The sequence below is a fragment of the Oryzias latipes genome, chromosome 23 (genome assembly GCF_053564925.1).
Source record: "Oryzias latipes strain Hd-rR chromosome 23, Olatipes_Hd-rR_3.1".
In the NCBI taxonomy this organism is placed as follows: domain Eukaryota; kingdom Metazoa; phylum Chordata; class Actinopteri; order Beloniformes; family Adrianichthyidae; genus Oryzias; species Oryzias latipes.
Genome location: NC_136259.1, coordinates 27,090,827 through 27,113,633, shown reverse-complemented (window position 1 = coordinate 27,113,633; position 22,807 = coordinate 27,090,827). Strand labels below are relative to the sequence as shown.

The 22,807-nt window shown below is 41.4% G+C and overlaps 1 protein-coding gene across 9 annotated transcripts in view; it reads right to left on the bottom strand.

Annotated features, from left to right (window-relative positions):
- Window positions 1–22,807, bottom strand: part of LOC101166705 (filamin-C) — a 146,771-nt gene that overhangs the window by 17,042 nt on the left and 106,922 nt on the right. For 7 of the 9 annotated variants that reach the window (XM_023952378.2, XM_023952374.2, XM_023952375.2 and 4 more), the window contains 14 exons: window positions 21,123–21,312; window positions 21,021–21,044; window positions 20,470–20,717; window positions 19,964–20,063; window positions 6,375–6,515; window positions 5,805–5,933; window positions 5,310–5,483; window positions 4,884–5,045; window positions 4,446–4,649; window positions 4,218–4,370; window positions 3,931–4,053; window positions 3,607–3,816; window positions 2,660–2,929; window positions 2,380–2,517 (listed from right to left, as the gene is read on the bottom strand). In XM_023952378.2, the coding sequence (XP_023808146.1) occupies window positions 2,380–2,517; window positions 2,660–2,929; window positions 3,607–3,816; window positions 3,931–4,053; window positions 4,218–4,370; window positions 4,446–4,649; window positions 4,884–5,045; window positions 5,310–5,483; window positions 5,805–5,933; window positions 6,375–6,515; window positions 19,964–20,063; window positions 20,470–20,717; window positions 21,021–21,044; window positions 21,123–21,312 (2,266 nt within the window). The remainder of the gene's footprint in view (window positions 1–2,379; window positions 2,518–2,659; window positions 2,930–3,606; window positions 3,817–3,930; window positions 4,054–4,217; window positions 4,371–4,445; window positions 4,650–4,883; window positions 5,046–5,309; window positions 5,484–5,804; window positions 5,934–6,374; window positions 6,516–19,963; window positions 20,064–20,469; window positions 20,718–21,020; window positions 21,045–21,122; window positions 21,313–22,807) is intronic. The other 2 variants (XM_078941625.1, XM_078941629.1) reach the window with 2 other exon arrangements.

The window sequence follows — 22,807 nt, the reverse complement described above, 5'->3', positions numbered from 1 at the left end:
TAAATTATGAAAAAAAAATGTGTTCATAGTTTTGCCTAAAAAACACCTTTTTGACTTTTTGGATGTAAAATTGTCTCAAAATTCACCTGTAACTTTTTAAATTCTGAAAATATTTAGGAAGCAGTAACACATAAATGCTTATAACTTGGGAAAGTTTGGTGCTGATAACCCAAACTGAAGTTATAAAAATATTTGTTCAGTCCAAGATTTCATAAGCAAAATCAAGTAATGAGGTTTCTCGTAGACCCTAGAGTGTGGCATATCAAAGGTAGAGTTTATAAGAGGCATCTAATTCTGAAATCCTAGCTTCCTGAGACAAACGGCTGATTTCCTATGAATTTGTATTCTATGAGTAAGCGCAATCGACCACTTCCTGTTTGGCGGTTGCTCACGCAGGCACTGTCAGGTGTAAACCCATGAAACTGTAGATTATCAGAGAAGAACCTTCTGAGTATCTCCAGTTTTAATTTCGTGCACGTCGGAGGAAGCACAGAGAAAAGATAGGGCAGAATGCGACAAAAACTGTGTTTTTCAATAACTAGGTGGCGCTATAGAGCTCGTCCAAGATTGTCATATCCATGGGTTCAGAATGGAAGCTTCTTTAAATCTATTTCATTTCAGTGAGATCGGACAAGGAATGTGCATGTGAGAGCAACTTTTGTTTGCATGGCGAGACGCCCAACTTTGTCCTTTTTTTCACGACCACACCCCCACTTTGAAAGTTATGTTTTTTTTTAACTGAGTAAACTTCAATGGCTTTTCAACAGGTGAACAAAGTTTTGAGGTGTGTCGGCTCATCCCACTAGAGCAGTGATGCTCCAAGTAAAACATGTAATTTCCTGTTGCCAGCAGGTGGCGCTACACCTGCTCCGGATTCTTCCACTGCCGATGTATTCAGAGTCAGACTACAATCATGCACATCAAATTTGGATCAGATTAGATTATGCATGGCTGAGTAATGGCCATTTTCCTATGTTTTTGAAATGACTTCAAAGATCGACGCGCCGCCACGGTAACAAACATCCTGAAAAACGTAAAAGCTTTGCAATTTAACATCGGACATGTGTCTAGTTTGCTAAAACGGACTTTGGAGTTGTTATTCTCAAATCTCTAGGGGAAGTTAGTTCTGGTACGAGGCCTGTAAATGACCAAAATACAGCAAAAATGACAAATTGACATCAATATAGCAGACTTCCTGCGCGAGTGACAGCTTGGTACCAGGAGAGTTTTTGTAGGTTTCCATCTGATTAACATGCCCTGTCAAAATCAAATTTTTTAGGTGGCGGCATCGAGCCATTTTTGTGCACCCATGAAAATGGGTAAAATACTAAATTTTTCGCGACTCCTGATGTGTGTTCGAAATTTGGTGAGTTTTCAGGTATGTTAAAGGGCTTAAAAAGGCGACTTTATTCCGGAGAAAAAAATAAACCTAGCAGATACAACAGGGTCCTTGCACTACATGCTCGGGCCCTTACAAGAGCAAGACGACAACAGGCAGTTCCAGAAAATATGAAATCAGCCATAACAGACCACTGCAAACATGAAAACCACATCATGGCGTGGGAAAAGGCCAAAGTCCTCCGCACTGTGCACAACAGACACCGCAGATGGATCATGGAGGCGGTGGAGATACGAAAGGGAGCCCACTCTTTCATGAACTGGGATGAGGGGGCCTTCCTGCTCTCTCACACCTGGAGCAACATCCTCCAGCAAAAAACGGACATCAAGGGGCGGAGTCACTTGTCAAAGTGTGTCAGTCACAACCATCTGTTTTTTAAAGACGTCACACACTACCACCTGATGATGACTCTGACGAAGGCGGATGGTATTCCACCGAAACATGTAAGGTACATTTGACAAAAACAAACCGTGTCTGATAAAGAATAATTAAAGAACTCAGTGTAGTTGTTTTGTGTACATGTTGACATGTTTGTATGTCAAGACTCTTGGAGCCAACAGGTGTGGGTGTATGTGGACAAGCCCCGCCCCTTTTGACTAACATCTACATCTGACAGCAATGATTATAAACTTTCAGCATCTTGCTGATGTTGTGATTACCCCCCCCCCCCCCCCCACACACACACACAGTTCTTTGATCATCCTCCAACTTCCTTAAGCCCCTTACTGTTTTGTAACAGTAAAATATGTCCAACACAACAGGTCTTCAGCTCTGCTCTGTTTGCTCAGCCTCTGGACAGGGCAAGTTAAAGGAAAAAAAACAAAAGCTGAGTTACATTAGAATTTTTTTATGTTCAGATATTACATAAACACCAAAAGGTCAGTATGATTTTTTTGGAAGATAATCAGCTCCAACTTAGTGATTACCAAAGACATGTTTAGAATCTGATTCCAAATTATTAGTCTGTGTGTGGGTCTTACCAGGCTCCTGAACCACATATGCCACTCCACATGAGCCATCTTTTCTGTCCTCAAAAGTGATCTCAGCCTTACTAGGTCCCTCCACGGCGATGGACAGCCCCCCTGCGCCAGCTTCCCTTGTCCAGATGCTGAACTCCGCTGCAGCGAAAGAACACAAAAATAGGTTTACTGCTACAGTTCCCACTGTAACCACCAGAGGGCAGCTCTTATATAATCATATCATGATGAATGAAAGAATGTAGGGGAAATTAGAAATATGACAGATTTATACTTTGTTCACCTGGGATTCCTGCCACTCCCCGGTCAAGCCCGGTGCCTCCTGCTCGTACTTTGTGGGCCCCGCCTTCACCCAGAGGCCCCACAGTGAACTGGAAGGGGCTCCCGGGGACATGCTGGTCCCGGTATTTAACACTAACTTTGTAAGGTCCCATTTCATGAGGGACAAAGCGAACGCTGTACGTGCTGTCCTCTCCTTTGATAATTTCTGCATCCTCTGTCTTACCCGCAGGACTTGTTACCTGAGCAGTCATTTCCTGGTTCCCTGTCTCAGCTGAAAAAGCGAGAAAAAAATTGAATCTGAGCAGTTCTGATGCACATTTGTAAAGTCCTTACAGAAGCTCAAATAAAATCTAAATTCCATTGATTTTGACTGTGATAATACAGGTCAACTAAATACTGAACTAGACTGAATAGGCTGAAATGAATGGAGGCAAACTGGAATGAAATGAACTGGACTGAACAGAAATGAACTGAACTGAACCATGTTTAATTGCCCTGGACAGATTTGAACTGAACTGAACTGAAATTGATTAAACTAAATTGGACTGACTTGGACAGTAAAACTTTTTAGTTATTAGAGTTATTGTAGTTAATGCCTGTAATATTTTTTTCTTGATTTATTGATTTGTGGATTTTTATGTACAGCTCATTTTGACAATTCTGGGAGCAAGTTAGCCCTTTTATATTATTTTAACTGAATTCAACTGAAATTTTGAAAAATGCTCTGGTGTCAAATAGAAAGATTTGTACTTTAAATCAATCTTAAAAGTATGAAGTATTTTTGTGATTTTAGGGTCTATTAAGTCTGAATCACAGACAGAAGAACTTTCAAAATTAACTAAACTATTACAAAACAAGTCATGAATAACAATAGGGAAAATACGCATACACAGTTAGCCACATGCAAACACCGTAGGCTGTGGCCCGTCGATGATTAAGTTAACTCACTCAGACTCTCCTGTCCAAGAAAGTCCCCAAACACGTCTCTGAAGGGATCTTCTCCGACCTGGGTGCTTTCCTCTACCCGGACCTCCCTCTTTGTTTCCCCAGCACGAGTTTTGCTGATTTCTGTTCGTTCAGTTCGAGTGTAGGTATGGCTGCTGCGGGTGAATTTCCGGGTCAGACGTTCCTGAGCTGAAACCATCTCAAACCAGTTTCCTGAAGAGAAAGAATAACCAGGCAGGAAGGACAGAATAGAAAATAGATAAAGAGAAGGTGGAGGAGAGTATAGACCAGTGAAAAAGGCACTGAAGGACTGAAGGAACGACTCGCCTGGTATTTTGAGGTTGAGGTTACAGGTGCTCCCCACAGTAGCAATAGAAGGAGCCTGACGTTTCCTTGTAATGCTTTCCTTAATTCGACCATCGCCAAATATCTTCACTGTGAAAGGACTTCCTGTTTATAGAAAACCATCAGACGACTAAATATGAAAATTTAACAAACACGTCTAACGATCTCAGTTTGAAATTCTATATTTTTGAAATAAAATTAATTTTATAATGACTATTATGAAGGGGAATGTTTTCAACGAAAAATAAACATGCCAGCCATTTTGTTACCTGGAACATGCTGATCGGCAAATTTGATGTTGATGATGTAGTTTCCAGGTTCAGTTGGACAAAAAGTTACCTTACAGTTTCCATCTTCTACGTCCTCACAGTTTATGTCCACTTTACTGGGCCCCTCAATGGAGAGACCCAAACCTCCGTAGCCTGCAGAACCACACCATCATGACGATAAGCACTGGAATCTGTGTCAGGAAGCTGGCATACACACTAAATGCTTACCTGCATTTTTGGTGTCCACTATGAACTCAGAGACCTCAAGTGTGTGTCCCTCCACTAGCCCCTGACCATAAACTTTCACTTTGCTGGCATCTCCAATTTCAGACTCACCTACCATGATTTTAAATGGGCTATTAGTCACATGTTTGCCATTTTTCTTCACGCTCACCACATGTTCTCCAACTTCCTTGGGTGTGAAGGAAATTCCTGAAGACACAAGGATGTTGGGCTAGTTTGATTATTTCAATGACATGAGAGCAAGGAGAAGCTAGGACAAGCTAACCCCCTCTAGGACAAACAATAATACTTTGCATTAAAGTCTGTTTGGAACTACAAACCTCATAAACTTTAATCAGCCTGATGAAGGTGATCCATCATCACTGTTTTTCATGAAAACAGGTGTTTGGTTCAGGCCGAATAGAGATTGAATACAGAACTCACCAATGTGCTTGTTGGGCAGTCTCTTCAGGACACATGGCTCCTCGTAACTGGATTCTGCTCTAATAGTTGCCGTCAGGCTGCTCAGGTCAGTCTCAGAGATCTTTAAAGAGACGTCTGTCGCTGCCCCAACATTAAGTTGGGGTGTTATTATGGTCTCTTCACCTGGAGAACAAAAACAAACAAACCGACCACTGTCTTTTGAAGTACATACATTCTGTGTACAAAAATACCTAAAAAATATCTTTATAAATCAATAAAACAATGAACATTGATTTTAGCAGTTTTTCCCCTTCTCAGAAAAAATGTTAAAAGTTCATCTGACTGCAGGATGATCAGACCAGCTTTTAAAATTTGAATTCAGCTTTGTGTGAATAAGACTATTTTCTCTTGACAGCCTTCAGAGAAGTTAATAAAGTGTTTTTGTACCAATGATCCGGGCTGTAAAGGGACTGCCGGCGATGTGTTTTTCATCGAATTTGACAATAATGTTGTAGTCTCCAGGTTCCGTAGGCACGTAAGACACAATGCACGTTCCATCTTTGTTGTCTTTACAGCTGATCTCTGCTTTGGACGGACCTTCAACTGCAAGAGACAAACCGCCTGTGAAGAGAAGCAGAAGACATGATTCTCAATGTTGTTTTCTGACTCTTTTCTGTCCCTGGTCTAATCTTCATTCAACTGACGATCTTAAAAGACTTAATGCTTTCAGAAAAATATAACCTTTTGAATTCAATTTCTTAAAAAAAAAAAAATTCAACAACAAAACTCGTTAATGTTTTCTTCGTGCCATTTAATCCTTTTAAACCTGGTTTAACCCGTGAATCAAAGTCAAGTTTGTTTAGACAAATCTGTTCAACAAATCTAAGAGATGAAAAGTGAATAAACAAGTTGATTTCAGAACAATCACAATCATTGTGGTACCTTCTCCAACATCTTTGGTGATGATGGTAAATGAAGCTACTCCATTGACTATGCCATGGCTCAAACCTGGACCATACGCTGTCACATGAGAGCTGTTGATGGCATCAACAAAGAACTGGAGTGGGCTTCCTAAAAAAAAGCAGAAATAGATATGAATAAAGTTAAATGACCCTTAAACAAACATTTAAAGAAACAAACATATTTAGTGAAGGTAAAAAAAAAACAAAAAAAATTCTGTCTGAGCATGCCTTGCTGGATCATTAGGAGGGTGGAACAGAAATGAGGTGGAGCAATGGTGTGAACAAGGTGGAGAAGCCAAACTGAAAACAAGGTTGTGCAAAAACAATTGGAACATGAATGAGGCAAAAAAGAATAAAGTATAGCAAGTTTAAAAAATGGATAGAAGGTGGAATAGGAATGATGTGTAGCAGTAAGGTGAAGAATGAATGAAAAGGAGTGAGAATCAGGTGGAGCAGTGATTTACAATAATAATGAGGTAAATTGGGAACAAGGTGTCGTATGAACAAAGCAGAGCAGTAAAGCAGTGGTAGGAGTTCTTTTAAAACTTACCGGGAATATGACTGCCATCATACTTGATGTCCATTTCATGAAGGCCTCGTTCTGTCGGGGTGTATTTCACCAGAACAGTTCCATCCCTGTTGTCAGTGATGTCCGGTTGAGCCGTTTGTCCAGAAGGCATTTTGACTTGTCCTGAAAAAGGGTCGTCAGCAAAAACGTAGTTAGCAAAATGTGGTTTAGTTCAGACTATAACCAAAGTTGACGTATTCCCCAACCAACCACTGTGGTTCTGTTTGAAATATTCTGGACATGAAAATCTGAAAATCTAAAATGCTGAGACTTTCCAAATAGAGTGATTCTGCTTCACAGCCCTGATTTAATTATTTTTTTTCCTCCAGAAGACAAAACAGATTTTGGATTGTTTGATTTCTGTCCCACAATTCCCAACGTATGGAAATATCAAAACAGAAAAGGAACAATAATTACCCAAATTCATGCAGCTCTGTCCTACTTCATCTGTAAATGTCTTTGTCAGTTTTTGTCCTATCCAGCATATTACCACACAGCATGCAACTGAGTGCCTCTTGTGATGGACATATTTTGCTTTTACAATCGGGGTTGTTTTTTACTCTTCGAGTGTGTTCATATAAATCCCTTTTGTAACAGATGTGAACTTTATTAAGTTTTAGCCGCTTGGACAGGATGAGAGGGGAGGGTGGGATGATAATACAAGTACAGCATCAGCGTGAAGGCTATGTGTTAACTGTGTCAAGAATGAAATCGAGGGCTTCTTTGTGTCAGTTATCTGTGAGAGAAGACTTTGCAGCACCAAAGATGATGTGGGAAGACTGTGAAAAGACGGACATGTTGCAAATAATGTTTTCTGATAGTGCTGCAGCTGGGTTTTATTTGTTTCCCCCCTTAGAGCTCAGCGCATGTGTAAATTAGGGAATACCCAACAAAATTAATAAAAGAGGAGACAACAGAATATGCGCCAGAGTGGAGAGAGATTGTTGCTGGGATTTTTCTCTTTTCGCTCTCCTCGTTTAACGGTACCTTTGGTCTGTTGTCTTTCTTTCCTTCTGTTGTTATTCGGATGTTGCAGGTTGTTTTAACCCAACAATGAAGGATCATCTTCCACTTGCACAGACCTTATCGGCAGGTATGTGGGGAAAATAATCTGTCTCTCTCTTACACCCTCACAAACACTACTGGAATTTTCTTTAGAGTTGAGACGATTTCAAAACTAATTCAGTAGATTACATTTTGCATGTTTTCATGTAGGGTCCTATACAGGATGTTAATTTGTATATGTTTTATTTTTGTTAAATCCCATTTAGGGAAGGGAGTAGGGAAGGAGCCACCAGGATCCTGAGTTATACCACACTCCTACGAGCGTTTTTTTACTTACTGACTTCCGTGTCTGGAGCCACGCCTCCTTACATTAACTGTACTGGGTTAGGGTTAATAATTTCTCCATCATTTACCTTCTCCTGTCTTCCTAGCATCTGTGCATTGACTGTATGCCTCTGGCACCTGAAATCCTCCAAGTTTAAGAATAAATAAATCTGTTTTTTTGCACTGATGAATTAGTCTTACTTTGGGTCCCTGAAACAAAACGTGACAGATCTGCTTTGTAGGTTGTACTTCCACACAGGAACTATCAACAGAACAAGGATCATAGATGACCTCAGGTGACCTCAGCTCTTGGAATCAGTGTATGCTAATCCATTTTTGGGATTCATACATTTTCAGGTTGTGACTCTACAAGTGTTTTTAATGTCTAGGGGGGAAAGGGTTTTACTGCCTGTGAGAAAGAGGAATGCCTCACTGGATTTGCAAACGTGGGTAAAAGTTTTAGGCTGGATCAGTTCACCTTTGAAATTCTTTGCGAATATATTTGGAACCTGTACGACCAGTCGTCTGCAGAAACAGATGAGACAAAGCATTTTACCTGGCATCTTATGCTCTGCCAGAACTATCCATGCCTCTAACATGTGACTCTCTACACCCACACAGCGAAAGGACACATTATTAACAAGCAGCAATAATGAGAAATTGTCTGAAAGGTACCATGTGTACTCCCTCACCCATTGGTAGTGGATTGCACATTGAGGATGGAAAATTAAAAGTGACCTGGATGAATAACAGTCTTGCTACAGAGTGGGCTACAGTTGGTTCACTGCAAGTGCAGGCAAGGCAAATATGATGCAGACAAATATTCCTGTATGACAGCAACACTGTCCTAGAATAACTTGTAAATAAGTGCCAACACTGTGTGAAGGAAACAAAAGATCTGCTAGACTCTCGCTGAGGACAGACTGCTTTTCCTCTTGCTCCTCCTGTGTCAGCCCGTTCCCAAGGCTTTTTGTTCTGTCCGCCCCAGAGCCTGCATTTTTCTAAACCTTTTACAACTTCTGCTTTTTTGCACTCTGAAAATGGATCTGATCAGCTGGTCTCTGAATTCGATTAACAAAGGTTTCTCCACACTAAGGAATGGGAAAGCGGACCTGTAAGTGCCATATGTGAGGTCACAAGATTTATGTTAATTTCAATTGGTGGAGTTTAAACCTGAACTTAGTTTTAGTTATGAAAGTAGATAATGTTTGATCTCAGTTATATTTTTTGCTGCGTTTTATTTTCTCTATCAAGATTATTTGAATAATATATCGGTTGTGTATATATTAGAAGATTTTTGTTATGTGCAGAGAAATAGGATCCTGTACCTTTAAGAACGTAGCGCACCCGACATGAGAGAGGGGCGGGGGAGTTTGGTGTGTCGGTAGTTGCAGGAGACAGAGTGAGGAGCGCGACGGTCTTTTTTTGATCATGTACATGTTTATGTTCAAGTTCATATAAGAATAAGAAAGTAAGTGGATTTTATGTTTGTTGTTTTATTTTTATTTTTGTGGATGTTAATAAAGCAAGGAAACGACTGCAAGTGGATGACATCCTTTTTTTCCCCCATTTCTTTCGCACACTTCCACCATTTTGTTTGTTTTGCTTTTTTCTTGTGGAGAACATGCGTCAGCCACACGCTCCCGCCCTGATAGGTTTATTGGAAACCTACATTTAAGTCAAAAAAAGACCCTCCATGCTTTTTCTAGCGGAAAAGAACATTTGAAACTGTGAACTTTTTCTGAAGATTACTAGAGGCGAAAGACCTTTTCAAGAAAAGTCAGTGTAGACAAGTGGCTTCTGCGGATCATATAAAGGAGAAGCAAAAAGGTAAAACTTTGAGCTTATCGGAAATATGGAAAAAGATTTTAATGAGCCACCTTGTGGAAAGAGAGAACCGAAGATGACCGAAAAGGCTGTTGAATAAAAAATTTACCGGTTAACTCAATCTCGTAGAGCTAAATTGGGACATTTAACATGCCAAGCCAACGAGATTGAACAGTTAATGGAAGAAGATGCAAATATGAGCATAGTGAAGCAGAAGTTGCGTATAAACGTGCAGGACTCCCTAGGAGAATTTCGTAAGATGAATGATGCTTTAACATGTCTTCTGAGCAAAGAAGAGCTGGAAAAGGATCAAAGTTCATGGTTTGAGCCTAAACTACGGCATGTTCGTGAGTTTATGCAGCGAGTGGAGGAATGGGTGCAGACAGCAGAGGATCGTGCGGATCAAGCTAAAGAATGTGATGCAGACGTGCACCCAACAGACAGCATATCAATGGCATCAGTCGCTGAAAGCTATAGGAGCAGGCAACGTGCATCAACTTTTGGGAGCAAAGTTTCCACTGCGTCTTCTGCACGCCTCAAGGCTGAAGTGGAAAGAGCTGCATTACAAGCTAAAGCTGCGGCTCTTGGCTCTTAAGCAAAAGCAAGACATTGAACGTCAAGAAGCTGAATTGAAAGCAAAAAGAGAAGCTTTAGATATACAAACTGCCATCGCTGCCGCTGATGCTAAACTCAAGGTTTTGAAAAGTTATGAAAATGAACACTTGTCGCACGTCAGTGATCAAGGAGGAACTACTAACGAGTCTGAATTTTTGCCATTACATGAGAGGCAAAGCACAGTCAATGACATGAGAAAAAGACAATGTGAGATCAGACCACCACAACCAAGGTTTGTCCCTTTTTACCAGCCAAGTGAAGATCATGTCAATTCAATTCAATTCAATTCAATTTTATTTGTATAGCCCAAAATCACAACAACAGTTGTCTCGATGGGCTTCGAAGTAAAACATGAAATCAAAAGGATCACGAATACAAAGAGTTCAATAGAAAAATACTAAAATGAACTAACAAACTGACTAAGCTATACTGGCATCCCTGCCCTTAGACCCCCACTGACGTTCATGCAGTTGAAACGCTCTGCAGCATTATGGCGTGACAGAACAACATTACAGAGCTAATGGTCAAGCAGCAAAGAATGATTTCATTACCTCCATTAGATATCCCAACTTTCAGCGGTGATCCACTAGACCAGTGTTTTTCAACCAGTGTGCCGCGGCACACTAGTGTGCCGTGGGAGATGGTCAAGTGTGCCGTGGAAAATTGCCCTCATTAACTGATCTAAAAACATTAAGCATCTCCAGGAAATCAGCTCTTTGTTCATCCAAACAGGTCCTGATAAAACACTGAGTAGTTAGGACTATAAACGATCATAAAATACTTTTTTCGTTGTGTTTATTTGATTCTATTAAAGACATTTTGATAAGAATGACGGTAACGCGAAATAGCTGCAGCTATAACTGTGTAAGGAAAAGTCCCGCAGCTTTTACTGTCTCCACGACTCCACCAATCATTCTTGAAGGCTTAATCACACGTCATCAGTCTGACCAATCAGAAGTGGTTAAAGTCTCCACTTCCTTGTTCCAATTTAGCTCATAACTCAGTCAGTTCCGACAAAAATACCAGCTAAAGCTCGTCTTTAGCGGTGTAGCTTTCCACAGAATCCGGTATCAGACCGTGGAACAAGTGAACAAAACCATGAAGCTCAGAGACGCGAGTCTTTCTGCCGTTTTCTCGCAGTTTTCACACTACATCTCCCATGATGCATTGGCTTAAAGGGACAGCGTCTTGAAAACACAACGAACATACAGTTTGTATGTAACTTAACTTTTATTACATCTTTTAGAAAAACATCTGCAACTTCCTGCTTTTTCTGCCACAATTATCACAAAAATGCACGTCAGATTGCCGGGGGGGGGGGGCTGTAGATCAAAACAGACTATGAGTTTCTGCTTTTTTTTTTTTTTTTTTGGGATGCTGGTGTGCCGCGGGATTTTTGTCAAGGTTAAAGTGTGCCGTGGCTCAAAAAAGGTTGAAAAACACTGCACTAGACTACAACTCATTTATAAGAGCATTTGAGCATGGTGTTGAATCCCGCGCAGAAAGCTTCAAGGATCGTCTCTACTACTTGGAACAGTTCACTGAAGGACGGCCCAAGGAGTTGATTAAAAGCTGCCTTCATATGAGACCAGAAGGAGGATACCAAAGGGCTAAACAGCTATTGAAGGAGCATTTTGGAAATGACTACAAAATTGCTTCAGCCTACATGAACAAAGTATTGGACTGGTCACCCATCAAGCCAGAGGATGCAGAGGCTTTAAATGCATTTTCACTCTTCCTGACAGCCTGCTGTAACACCATGACTGAAGTGAGCTACATGGAAGAGTTAGACAATGTTGCAAACTTAAAAGCCATTGTAGCAAAGCTTCCATTCAAGCTGCGGGAAAAATGGAGAAGTATTGTGTGGAGCATACAGGAAGAATGTGAAAGACGAGTAAAGTTTAAGGACTTGGCTGAGTACATCAGTAAGCAGGCCAAAGTTGCTCTTCATCCAGTCTTTGGTGAAATAAGGGACAGCATTGCAACTAAAACATCTTCATTTAAACAAAGTGATCAAAAAGGGCCAAGAAAAGGCATAGCTAAGAAGTCATTCATCACAAGTGCTGTTCAGTTGGATAAACAAAGAAAAGATGCAGAATCTATTAAACACTCAGCTACAACCACCTCAGCAACCTCGCCGTGTCTCTTTTGCAAAGGTGAGCATGAAGTAGCGACCTGTGACATGTTAAAAGGCAAATCCCACAAAGAAAAACTGGACTATTTGAAGAATGAAGGACTTTGTTTCAGCTGCCTCAAGCATGGTCACCTGAGTAAATTCTGCAAAAATAAAATGAGCTGTGAGGTATGTTCTTTTAAACACCCCACACTCCTGCACATTAAGAAAAAGGACTCAGTTTCTGGTGCAGAAAGGAGGACAGATAACAATGATGGTCAAACAGTATTGGGCGCATTTGTGCGTGCTCAGTCTGACGAGCCGGATCTCACTGGGGCCGGAGAGGATGATTGTACGCTTGCAATAATTCCAGTTCGAGTCAAATCAAAGACAGGAAACACAATGGTGCAAACCTATGCCTTTCTGGATCCAGGATGCTCGGCTACATTTTGCACGGAGTCGCTAATGAACGACTTAAAGGTTAACGGACGAAAGACAGATATGCTACTGAGAACCATGAGTGAAGAAAAACCTGTGGCTACTTACGTCGTGTCCGGTTTACAGGTCAGCAGTTTGTCAAGTGATGAGTTTATTGATCTCCCACATGCTTTCACTCATAAGACAATACCTGTGGGAAAGGAAAACATTCCACTACAGAAGGACCTTGAAAGGTGGCCCTACCTTAAAGACATAAAACTGCCTCATATTGAAGCTAACATTGGCTTGCTTATTGGAGCAAATGCACCAAAGGCCATGGAGCCATGGGAGGTTGTGAGCAGCGTTGGTAATGGACCATACGCAGTGAGAACCAAACTTGGTTGGACAATAAATGGGCCTTTGAGAGAAAGCTGCAGCTACTACGACAATAGAAACCAATGAAAGCTGTAGCAAACAGGATTTCAGCAGCAAATTTGGAACATTGGTGGCTGCAACAGTTTCAGATGGATTTCCCAGAAGGAGGAAAACACGAGGAAGTGGAATTGTCCAGAGAAGATCACCAGTTTATGGACCTAGTAACAGACTCTACTAAGCTGGTAGAGGGCCACTATGTTGTCTGTTTGCCAAAAAAGATCAAGATGCTCAGCATGCCAAACAATCGAACAATGGCTGAACAGCGAGCGCAGAGTCTTAAAAAGAGGTTCAAGAAGGATGACTGCTTTCATAAGGAATATACAGAGTTCATGAAGGATCTTCTCCAGAAGGGTTACGCGGTGCAGTTGCCTGATGAAGATTTACAGCACCGGGAAGACGGGAATTACAGTGAACCTCTGGCAGAGCACAAGATGACAGTGCACCTGTTTGGAGCAACATCATCACCGAGTTGCGTCAGCTTTGCTTTGAGGAAGTGTGCTGAAGACCAAAGTCAGCATTTCAGAACAGAGATTGTGCAGACAGTACTGGAGAACTTTTATGTGGATGATTGCCTCAAGTCTGTTCCCACAGAAGAGGAGGCTGTATCAATGTGCCAAGATCTTAGAAGAATCTGTGGCAACGGAGGCTTCCGTCTCAACAAGTGGGTGAGTAACTGCCGCAGAGTCCTGGACTCCATTCCAAAATCTGAGTTATCAAAGGAGATGAAAACCTTGGATCTCGATCGAGATGAGCTTCCAATGGAGAGAGCCCTTGGTCTCAATTGGAGTGTAAGGTCTGACACATTTAAATTTAAAATCACCATCAGAGACCGCCCATTCACAAGAAGGGGTCTGCTCTCAGTTATTGGCTCAGTATATGACCCATTAGGCATACTGGCACCAGTTGTGTTGCCAGCCAAGCTTATGTTGCAAGATTTGTGCAGATTGAAGATTGGGTGGGATGATAAATTACCGGATGACATCAAGGACAGATGGTTGGGCTGGTTAGCCAGTCTTCCTGCGTTAGAGCACTTCTACCTCCCTAGATGCATGAAGCCTAAAGATTTTGGAAAGTGTGCATTTGCGCAATTACACCACTTCGCAGATGCAAGTGAAGATGCGTACGGATCAGTCAGCTATCTCCTGATGCGGAGCATGACTAACAAGCCACACTGTGCGTTTATGCTGGGCAAGTCCCGAGTGGCACCTCTGAGGGCACCAACCATCCCAAGGATGGAGTTGACAGCGGCCACAGTGGCGGTAAAAATGGATGCCGTTCTGAGAAGAGAGCTGCAACTGGACCTCACACAATCAGTGTTCTGGACTTATAGTACAGTTGACCTAAAGTATCTACACAATGAGACAACACGTTACCGGACGTTCATGGCAAACAGAGTTTCAGCCATTCTGCAAGCATCGGATGTTAGACAATGGAGACACGTCGGCACTGACAAGAACCCAGCAGACACCGCCTCTAGAGGGCAAAGGGTGAGTGATTTCATGAAAAATCAAAATTGGGTGTCAGGGCCAGATTTCCTTTGCAAGCCTGTTGAGTGTTGGCCAAAGATGCCATCAAGTGATGCAGAAACAGCTGCAGATGATCCAGAGATCAAAAGAGTTGCAGTGAACATGATGAGTGCTGAAGAAAATGTAGTTCCGTTCAAAAAACTGATCGGCTACTTCTCATCATGGTATAAGTTGAAACGAACTGTAGCACGGTTCTTGAAGCTTAAAACTTTACTTCAAAGTCTCTGCCAAAAACGCAAAGACTTGCATGTGGCCTGTGAGGAAGCTGGGCATGACAGTGGTCACCAGTGGGTCCAAAGTCAATTGGAAAACTTTAAAAGAAAGTACAAAGGTGCACCAATTTCGGTGAAAGAACTTGACATGGCAGAGTTGTGTGACATCCAATTTTGTCAGAATGAGAAATTTTCTGAAGAAGTTAAAAGTCTGGGCAAAGGACAGAAATATGAAGCGAAGCAGTCCTTTGTACAGGTTGAATCCTGTTCTTCAGGATGGGGTGTTACGAGTTGGTGGACGTTTGAGTCGGGCTGCTATGCCAGAGAACAGCAAGCAACCTATCATCCTGTCCAAAGATTTCCACATTTCAGGCTTGGTTCTTTATCAGATTCACAAAGAGACTGGGCATGGAGGGCGCAACCACATGCTTTCAGAGTTACGTCAGAAGTTTTGGATCACAAGTGCCAATGCAGCCATCAGAACAATCTGCAGAAAGTGTGTCACCTGTCGCAGATTACATGGAAAAGTAGGAAAGCAACTAATGGCTGATTTACCACAAGACCACGTCTTACCAGACGATCCGCCTTTTACCAGAGTAGGTGTGGACTATTTCGGACCTTTTGATGTCCGACGTGGAAGATGCCTTGTAAAGAGGTACGGAGTTTTATTTTAGTGTCTGGCTGTGCGTGCAGTGCATATTGAACTTGCCTCAACTCTGGACACAGATTCCTGCATAAATGCCTTACGACACTTTTTAGCACGACGAGGACAGGTTAAAGAGATACGCTCAGATAATGGGACGAATTTCACTGGCGCCAACCGTGAGCTGAAGGCGGCCATTGCTGATTGGAATACTTCTGAGTTTCACCATCTGTTCCATCAACATGGCATTAAGTGGATTTTCAACCCTCCTGCTGCTTCACATCATAGTGGAATATGGGAGCGGCTTATCAGGTCAGTAAGGAAGGTGTTGAACTCCACTGTCAAGGAACAGATCATGGATGAAGAAGGCCTTCACACAGTCTTGTGTGAGGCGGAGTCTATTATAAACAGTAGACCTATAACAACAGCATCCAGCGACCCGAATGACTTGGAGGCACTTACTCCTAATCATTTGTTGCTGTTGAAAAAGAAACCAAACATGCCACCTGGACTTTTCAACAAAGATGATCTGTATGCACGGCGTAGATGGAGGCAGGTGCAGTATATCGCTGACCTATTTTGGAAGAGATGGATCAAGGAATATCTTCCTCAACTTCAGGAGCGTCAGCGGTGGGCCACAGCTTCCAGGAACTTTTCAGAAGGAGACGTGGTTCTTCTTGCAGATGACTCTGCACCAAGAAACTCTTGGATTATGGGAAAAATCATTGAAGTGATTCCTGACAACAAGGCTTTTGTTCGCAGAGTGAGGATAAAGACAAAGACTAGCATCCTGGACAGACCCATTACAAAGCTCTGTCTTCTTCTGGAGTCTGAATGAGCCAGTGATAAAGACTGAATGTTAGTTAAGACCCAAGTTCCAGATTTTTTCTCCTCACACTTGCCGAAGACGGGCTGGATGTAGATTGATTGTTAAAGTCTGGACAATTTATAAGATCAGTGATGATGATTTTTGTTTCGTGATTCAGTGAAGAAATATTGTAATTGTTTTAAAATCGTTTGCACTGTTAAAACAATTAGGGGCCGGAATGTAAGTGCCATATGTGAGGTCACAAGATTTATGTTAATTTCAATTGGTGGAGTTTAAACCTGAACTTAGTTTTAGTTATGAAAGTAGATAATGTTTGATCTCAGTTATATTTTTTGCTGCGTTTTATTTTCTCTATCAAGATTATTTGAATAATATATCGGTTGTGTATATATTAGAAGATTTTTGTTATGTGCAGAGAAATAGGATCCTGTACCTTTAAGAACGTAGCGCACCCGACATGAGAGAGGGGCGGGGGAGTTTGGTGTGTCGGTAGTTGCAGGAGACAGAGTGAGGAGCGCGACGGTCTTTTTTTGATCATGTACATGTTTATGTTCAAGTTCATATAAGAATAAGAAAGTAAGTGGATTTTATGTTTGTTGTTTTATTTTTATTTTTGTGGATGTTAATAAAGCAAGGAAACGACTGCAAGTGGATGACATCCTTTTTTTCCCCCATTTCTTTCGCACACTTCCACCATTTTGTTTGTTTTGCTTTTTTCTTGTGGAGAACATGCGTCAGCCACACGCTCCCGCCCTGATAGGTTTAATGGAAACCTACAGGACCCTTTCTGCCCAGACGGAACCCATGCGACTGGATACACCAACAATCTATGGGGCAAGTAGAGGCTGGTGTCCTTGGCTCAGCTGTCTCTGGAAGATATAAAAGATATGCATCTATTCGGATTTCTGATAATTGGATTTCTCCCAATTGGGATTGGAAGATTTCTGATTTATTGGGCAGTCTGGGAGCAAAAGACGGAGAGAGGCGATCAGTCCAAGCTCTGTGTGAAAATTCTTCGGGCAGTAGAGACTCACAACGAGAAACTTTCATGAATGGATCAAAAGCACTGTGCTTGTCTTGCCCACTTAAGCAGGGTCTTGCGACCCTTAAACTTGTGCGGAAGATGGATGTCAACTTGGACCGTGTTTCTGCTTGAATTGAGGGAGGACTGGTCTAAAATGCCCACTTTTGGATCAAAATCTCCCTCCAAATCTGCCAGACCAGTCAAGGACTCAACCAGCAGAACAAATAACTGCAAGCGCCCAAAAGAATTTAATCTAACCAGACTCCCCTCGTGAGCTGAGTGCTGCTACCCTTGGCTCTACCAAAACATATTTGCTTCTACAGAGTGTAAAAACAGCTGTGTGCAAAGGATGACACTCTCTGCCCATCCCTTCTTGACCTCTGCATTCTTACTACTCACCCCCCCTCCTGTGCATTGTCTGGAGATGTGCTTTACAGCTGCACTCTTGGATTGATCCACAGGTAACCCCCCACCCCCACCCACTAAGTCTCATGTACTGTGTTGGTGTCTGTGTTTCTGTGTTTAAATTGTGTATTTCTTTTCTTGAATCTACACATTGTAGTTAAGCAGTGTTGAGATACGACCTAACCCTAACCCTAACCCACTTTCTTAAAGTGCAAATTTTTTAATATCTATCTAAAATTCTTAGCATACATATTTAAATTTCAATCTGTGAAAGATATTTTGTTGCTGAAGGGAATTTTTATAAATAAAACAGACAAAACCAAAATCAATATATATATATATATATATATATATATATATATATATATATATATATATATCACATCTAGTCCATTTCTGTCTTGTTCCAGTAGCCCACTTTCCATCAGGGTGCTCTGGTCCCTCAGCACCTGACGCAGACCTTGTTTGGCCGGGCGACGTCTGAGCCGGCATGACATGTGGTTCATTGTCTCTCATGTTGTGAGGTAGGCGGTAGCGTTAAGGGTCTTGCCCAAGGACCCTCACTGGGTGATGTTAATTGCCCGTCATTGTTATGGTAATTGCCCCATTTCCATTGTCATGGTAATTGCCCCATTTTTCATTGCCATTTATTGTTCATTCCGCCCTGGGAATCGAACCCGGGTTTCCTGCATGACAGTCCTGCACCTCTCACCCGCGGAGGGTGAGAGGGGCGTTTTTTTTTTTTTATATATATATATATATATATATATACATATATATATATATATATATGTATATATATATACATACATACATACATACATACATACATACATACATACATACTTTTCTTGGTTCACCTTATGGCCTTTTATTAACAGGAAGGGATACTTTTTTAATGTTGTAAATATTGAAATCTTGTGATGATAAAGTTTGCATTCTGTGACGTGTGCATTTCTCCCTCAAGAACACCATGCAGCAGAGCTAAGAAATTATATTCTCAGCTATGAGCCCATTGAACCAAAAGCTACAAACAAGACCGCAGTTTTTATAAATCCATCCATTTTCTTAAGCCATCAGGATGATGGGGATGCTGGGGCCTATCATACTGTTTGGAAAATGCCAGGTTAACCTTGGATGGTTTTCCAGTCCATTGTAGGGCTATTTATTACAAATATAAACCCATTTTAGATCAAAGGAAATCTTCACAAAAAATACATAAACTAATTTTGGCTGGGAAAGAAGCTCTTTGAAACATGGTTCGCATTTAGCCTATAGATGCTTTTATTGTGATTTGTTACTATGGGTTAGTAGTTAGAAATTCATTGGAATCAAGCTCAAAGATGGGAAGTCTGAACAAGGAGAACAGAAACGTCAGAACTTCCTAATTGGACTAGGACAGAGCTCCATGCTGGAAAGTGGAAGAAGTATTTAAGTGAAATTAAACTGATAGTCAGTGTTGAGGTCTATACCTCTGTTGGATAATAACTGAATATACCAGTTGATGGTAAAGTAGTGCTGTATGAACAGAGTTGGCAGAGGCCAACAATGAAGTGGTCGGGATAAAGAGACTTAGGACTGTTGAGTAATGAGTGTGAGCGTGGGGATTTCTGACAGGTGTAGAAGTACTCAGATACCTCATTATAGCAGTTGATGTCTTAGTAGTTATTTATTTTGACAGCAGAGGGCGCTCTGCCGCAGTGCTACCTAAAACGTTTTTAATTATTTTTCTTTAATTTGTAGATTTAAATATTTGTATTTTCTACATTTTATATCACACCTATGAAGCTTTAGGAGCAGTAAGATTGAATTTTGAAGAGTTTTTAATGTTTAGTTTACCTGAGTTCAGCTACAGGTTGTAATAGGCACTTCCTGTTTCCTATAAGAGCAGCACATGCGAAGTCAGCACGACAGACAGCAGTAAGAGAACAATTAAGAAGATTTTTTGTGTTTTAGTTCACCGGTTGGTTCATTAGCAGGCCAAAGTGGTATGTATGTGTATTATTTTTTGCATTATTGGTATGAAGATGTGCAATTCATATGTTATAGTTAATTATTACTTTTGTTTGCTAGTTCTACGGATGTTGATGCGGTGTAAAGTTTAAAGAAAGGAACACCACATTAAACAGCAGTACAAGGAACTCGAACGCCTCTCGTCTGTGTGAAAAAATGACCAAGCCGGCACACTCATTGTACCTGTGATCTGTCCTTTCTGCACTGTGAAGGGAATGACCAGACTGAAGGGGCGCAGTGTGGGCTCTATACCTTCAGCGGGGCCCACCGAATCATCTGTGGCCTAAACCAGAGCCAGGAAACTTCACGATTAAGTACAAGAGGAGCACAGAGCTTCATGAAAAAAATCAAATTTGATGAATAAGTCTAAAGCAAATGTTTTTTTTGTCTAATTTAAAACTGAAGTTAAGTAGTCCATCAGATTGACAGTAGAATGACAGTAGAGTGACGTTTCTGAGGCTGCTAAGTTTCTACCATAAAAACATTCACACATTGTAGCAGAGGTCAAACACATGACCAGCCAGAAGATGAGGACGAGGTCTTACTTTGAAAAGTCACTGTCAGGAAATTGCAGCAGGCTTCTCTAAACATACAGAACTAAAGAACTAAAACGCTACTTTCATTAGAAGAACAAAAACTAATCCTGAAATGACCTCAGGTGAGGCAGAGTCTGCACGGCAGAAACTTACCACCACGTGGAAGGGGCTGTTGGGAATTTGTTCACCCCCAAATCTGATAGTGATGACGTACTTCCCAGGCTCCGGAGCAGTGTAATAAATGTCAAATGTACCGTCTGCATTTTCAACTACGTCCACATCAAGTTCCCCCCCATCCGGTGTTGACACCTTACAGGTGACCTTTCCTTTTCCTGCAGCCTTTGCATCCACAGTGATTACTGTCTCCTCTCCAATCTGGATGCTAGGGCCAAGACCTGAACCTAAACAGACAGACAACATACAGAAAGAACATGTTCTCAGCTGTTTCAAGCTGGCATAAAATAAGCATAAATCCTGAAGATTTTACATTTAAAAATTAAACTGTAGTGATTTCAAGTGACCTGGAAAAGCAGCACTGCCGACCGTGTTAAAGGTTTTGTAAATGTTACAAACACACCTTAATGATGAAGCAAAGCTCAAAAGAATGGAAAATCTTAGCCCAAATATTTGAGGGCAAACCATCAACACTTGTGTTTACCGCTGAGATCAAGTCAGTAATTAAAAGAGTGGCAACTGACACTCACCAAGCCCGTGACCCCCAATGGACACTGCATGAAAACAACAGCAGTCAGGGATGCTGACAAACCACTATGATGAAAATACAGGAGGAGTTGGAGGACTCTAACCTGTGACCAGACACTTGCTGGCATCTCCAGTGGGTGCAGCATGGATACGGTATGGTGAGTGTGGAATCTCATCCCCTCCATACTTGATGGTGATAGTGTAGCGGCCAGTCATATCGGGGATATAGGACACTGTGTAAGTCCCATCTCTGTTATCTCTGACGATTGCCCTCTTGGGTTTTCCCTTGGGATCCTTGGAACATATTCCAGATCAAATAAGACAAGGATGAATAATTCAGTTCTTGGTAGGAGGAGAACCAATACAGGGTGTCAAAGATGGAAAAAAATATTAATTATTATTTCATTTAATTAACAAGGAAAGGCTGTCATAGTCGTAAGCAATGCACTGTTGAAGTTTTTCTAATGTCCATCTTAAACAGCACAAATCCAGTATTCTGAAGTCTGCTTAGCCTCATGAGCAACAGGTCAGACATTCGGACATGACAACAGTCTTTTTAGTGCCGGTTTTTTTCCAATAGAAACTCAGTGACAGCTCATCAAACCTGTAATTTGTTTGGACAAAGTATCAACAGACAGACCAGTTTATGAAGCCCTGGAGTTAGTGCGGAACTTAAAACATATTGTTCTGTTCGATTTAACTGGACATAAACCAGGGGTGTCAGAATCCAGGCCTCAAGGGCTGGCGTCCAGCATGTTTTCCAACTAACCTGTCACTGAAGCTCCTTATTGGCTAACCACGCCTGATCCAGGTAATCACCAACAGATAAGGCAGGATTTCTGAAAAACCAGCGAGAAGCCGAAGCCCGGAGTCTGACACCCCTGCTATAGACACGCCACAGAAGAGGAGGCAGGACAGGTTTTCTCTAAAGGAGTTTAAAAAATTATTATGGGGGCAGGATTTTTCTTTGCTGAAATATGTAATAGTGTTTTAAGGATTTCGTTACTGGATCTCTCCAGAGCCTCTTTACCACTGTGGTGGCTCAGATCCAGAGTTTGACTGAACTATACTTCTTGGACAGGCACAACCTTTCTGGTGGAGAAAATAGAACTGCTTTGTGCTGGTTGTGCTGGTTATTGGGGCGTGGGGGTCTCTAGCTAAAGAAAGAGTGTTGAAACATTAAGATTCAATCTTCAAAAAAGCAAAATGAACAAAGTTAGTGTGAAAGAAAAATTCAGTTTCTGTTGGGGTTATCCTGCAGAAGTAAATAAGTAGGAGAAAGACCCTTAATCTGAATCAGAGTGACTGATTAAAAATCTCATATTTTTACCAAAACTGTTTTTGGAATTTGTATGTAGAAATACCAACTCAAAAGATTCAAAATCCTTCAGGACTGTATAAGTTCCATTACAGGAACAGAATTATAATAAAAGCATTTGAAAGTCTAATCTATATAGTTCAGAGATGAACAGGTTAAAGACCCACTCCCATGAAAACGGTGTTTTTAACATTCTTGTAGCAATTTTCTCATGTTGGAGGACATATATATGAATAATTTAAGATTAAAACTGCATTTCTGACATTTTCATTATTCCCATTGTTGTGAATCAGGAGCAGAGGAAAAAAGGCTGTTTGGAAAAGCTCTTTTGTGATGCAGCAAGTGAAACAGGCGGAGTCACAAGTTCCCTGCCCCGTCACTTTCTGATGCATCCACTCGCAGACCAATAGATCATTGAAGGTCTTTGTTTTCCTCGGCTGAGCTGGAATCTGGATCTAAACTGTACGGATG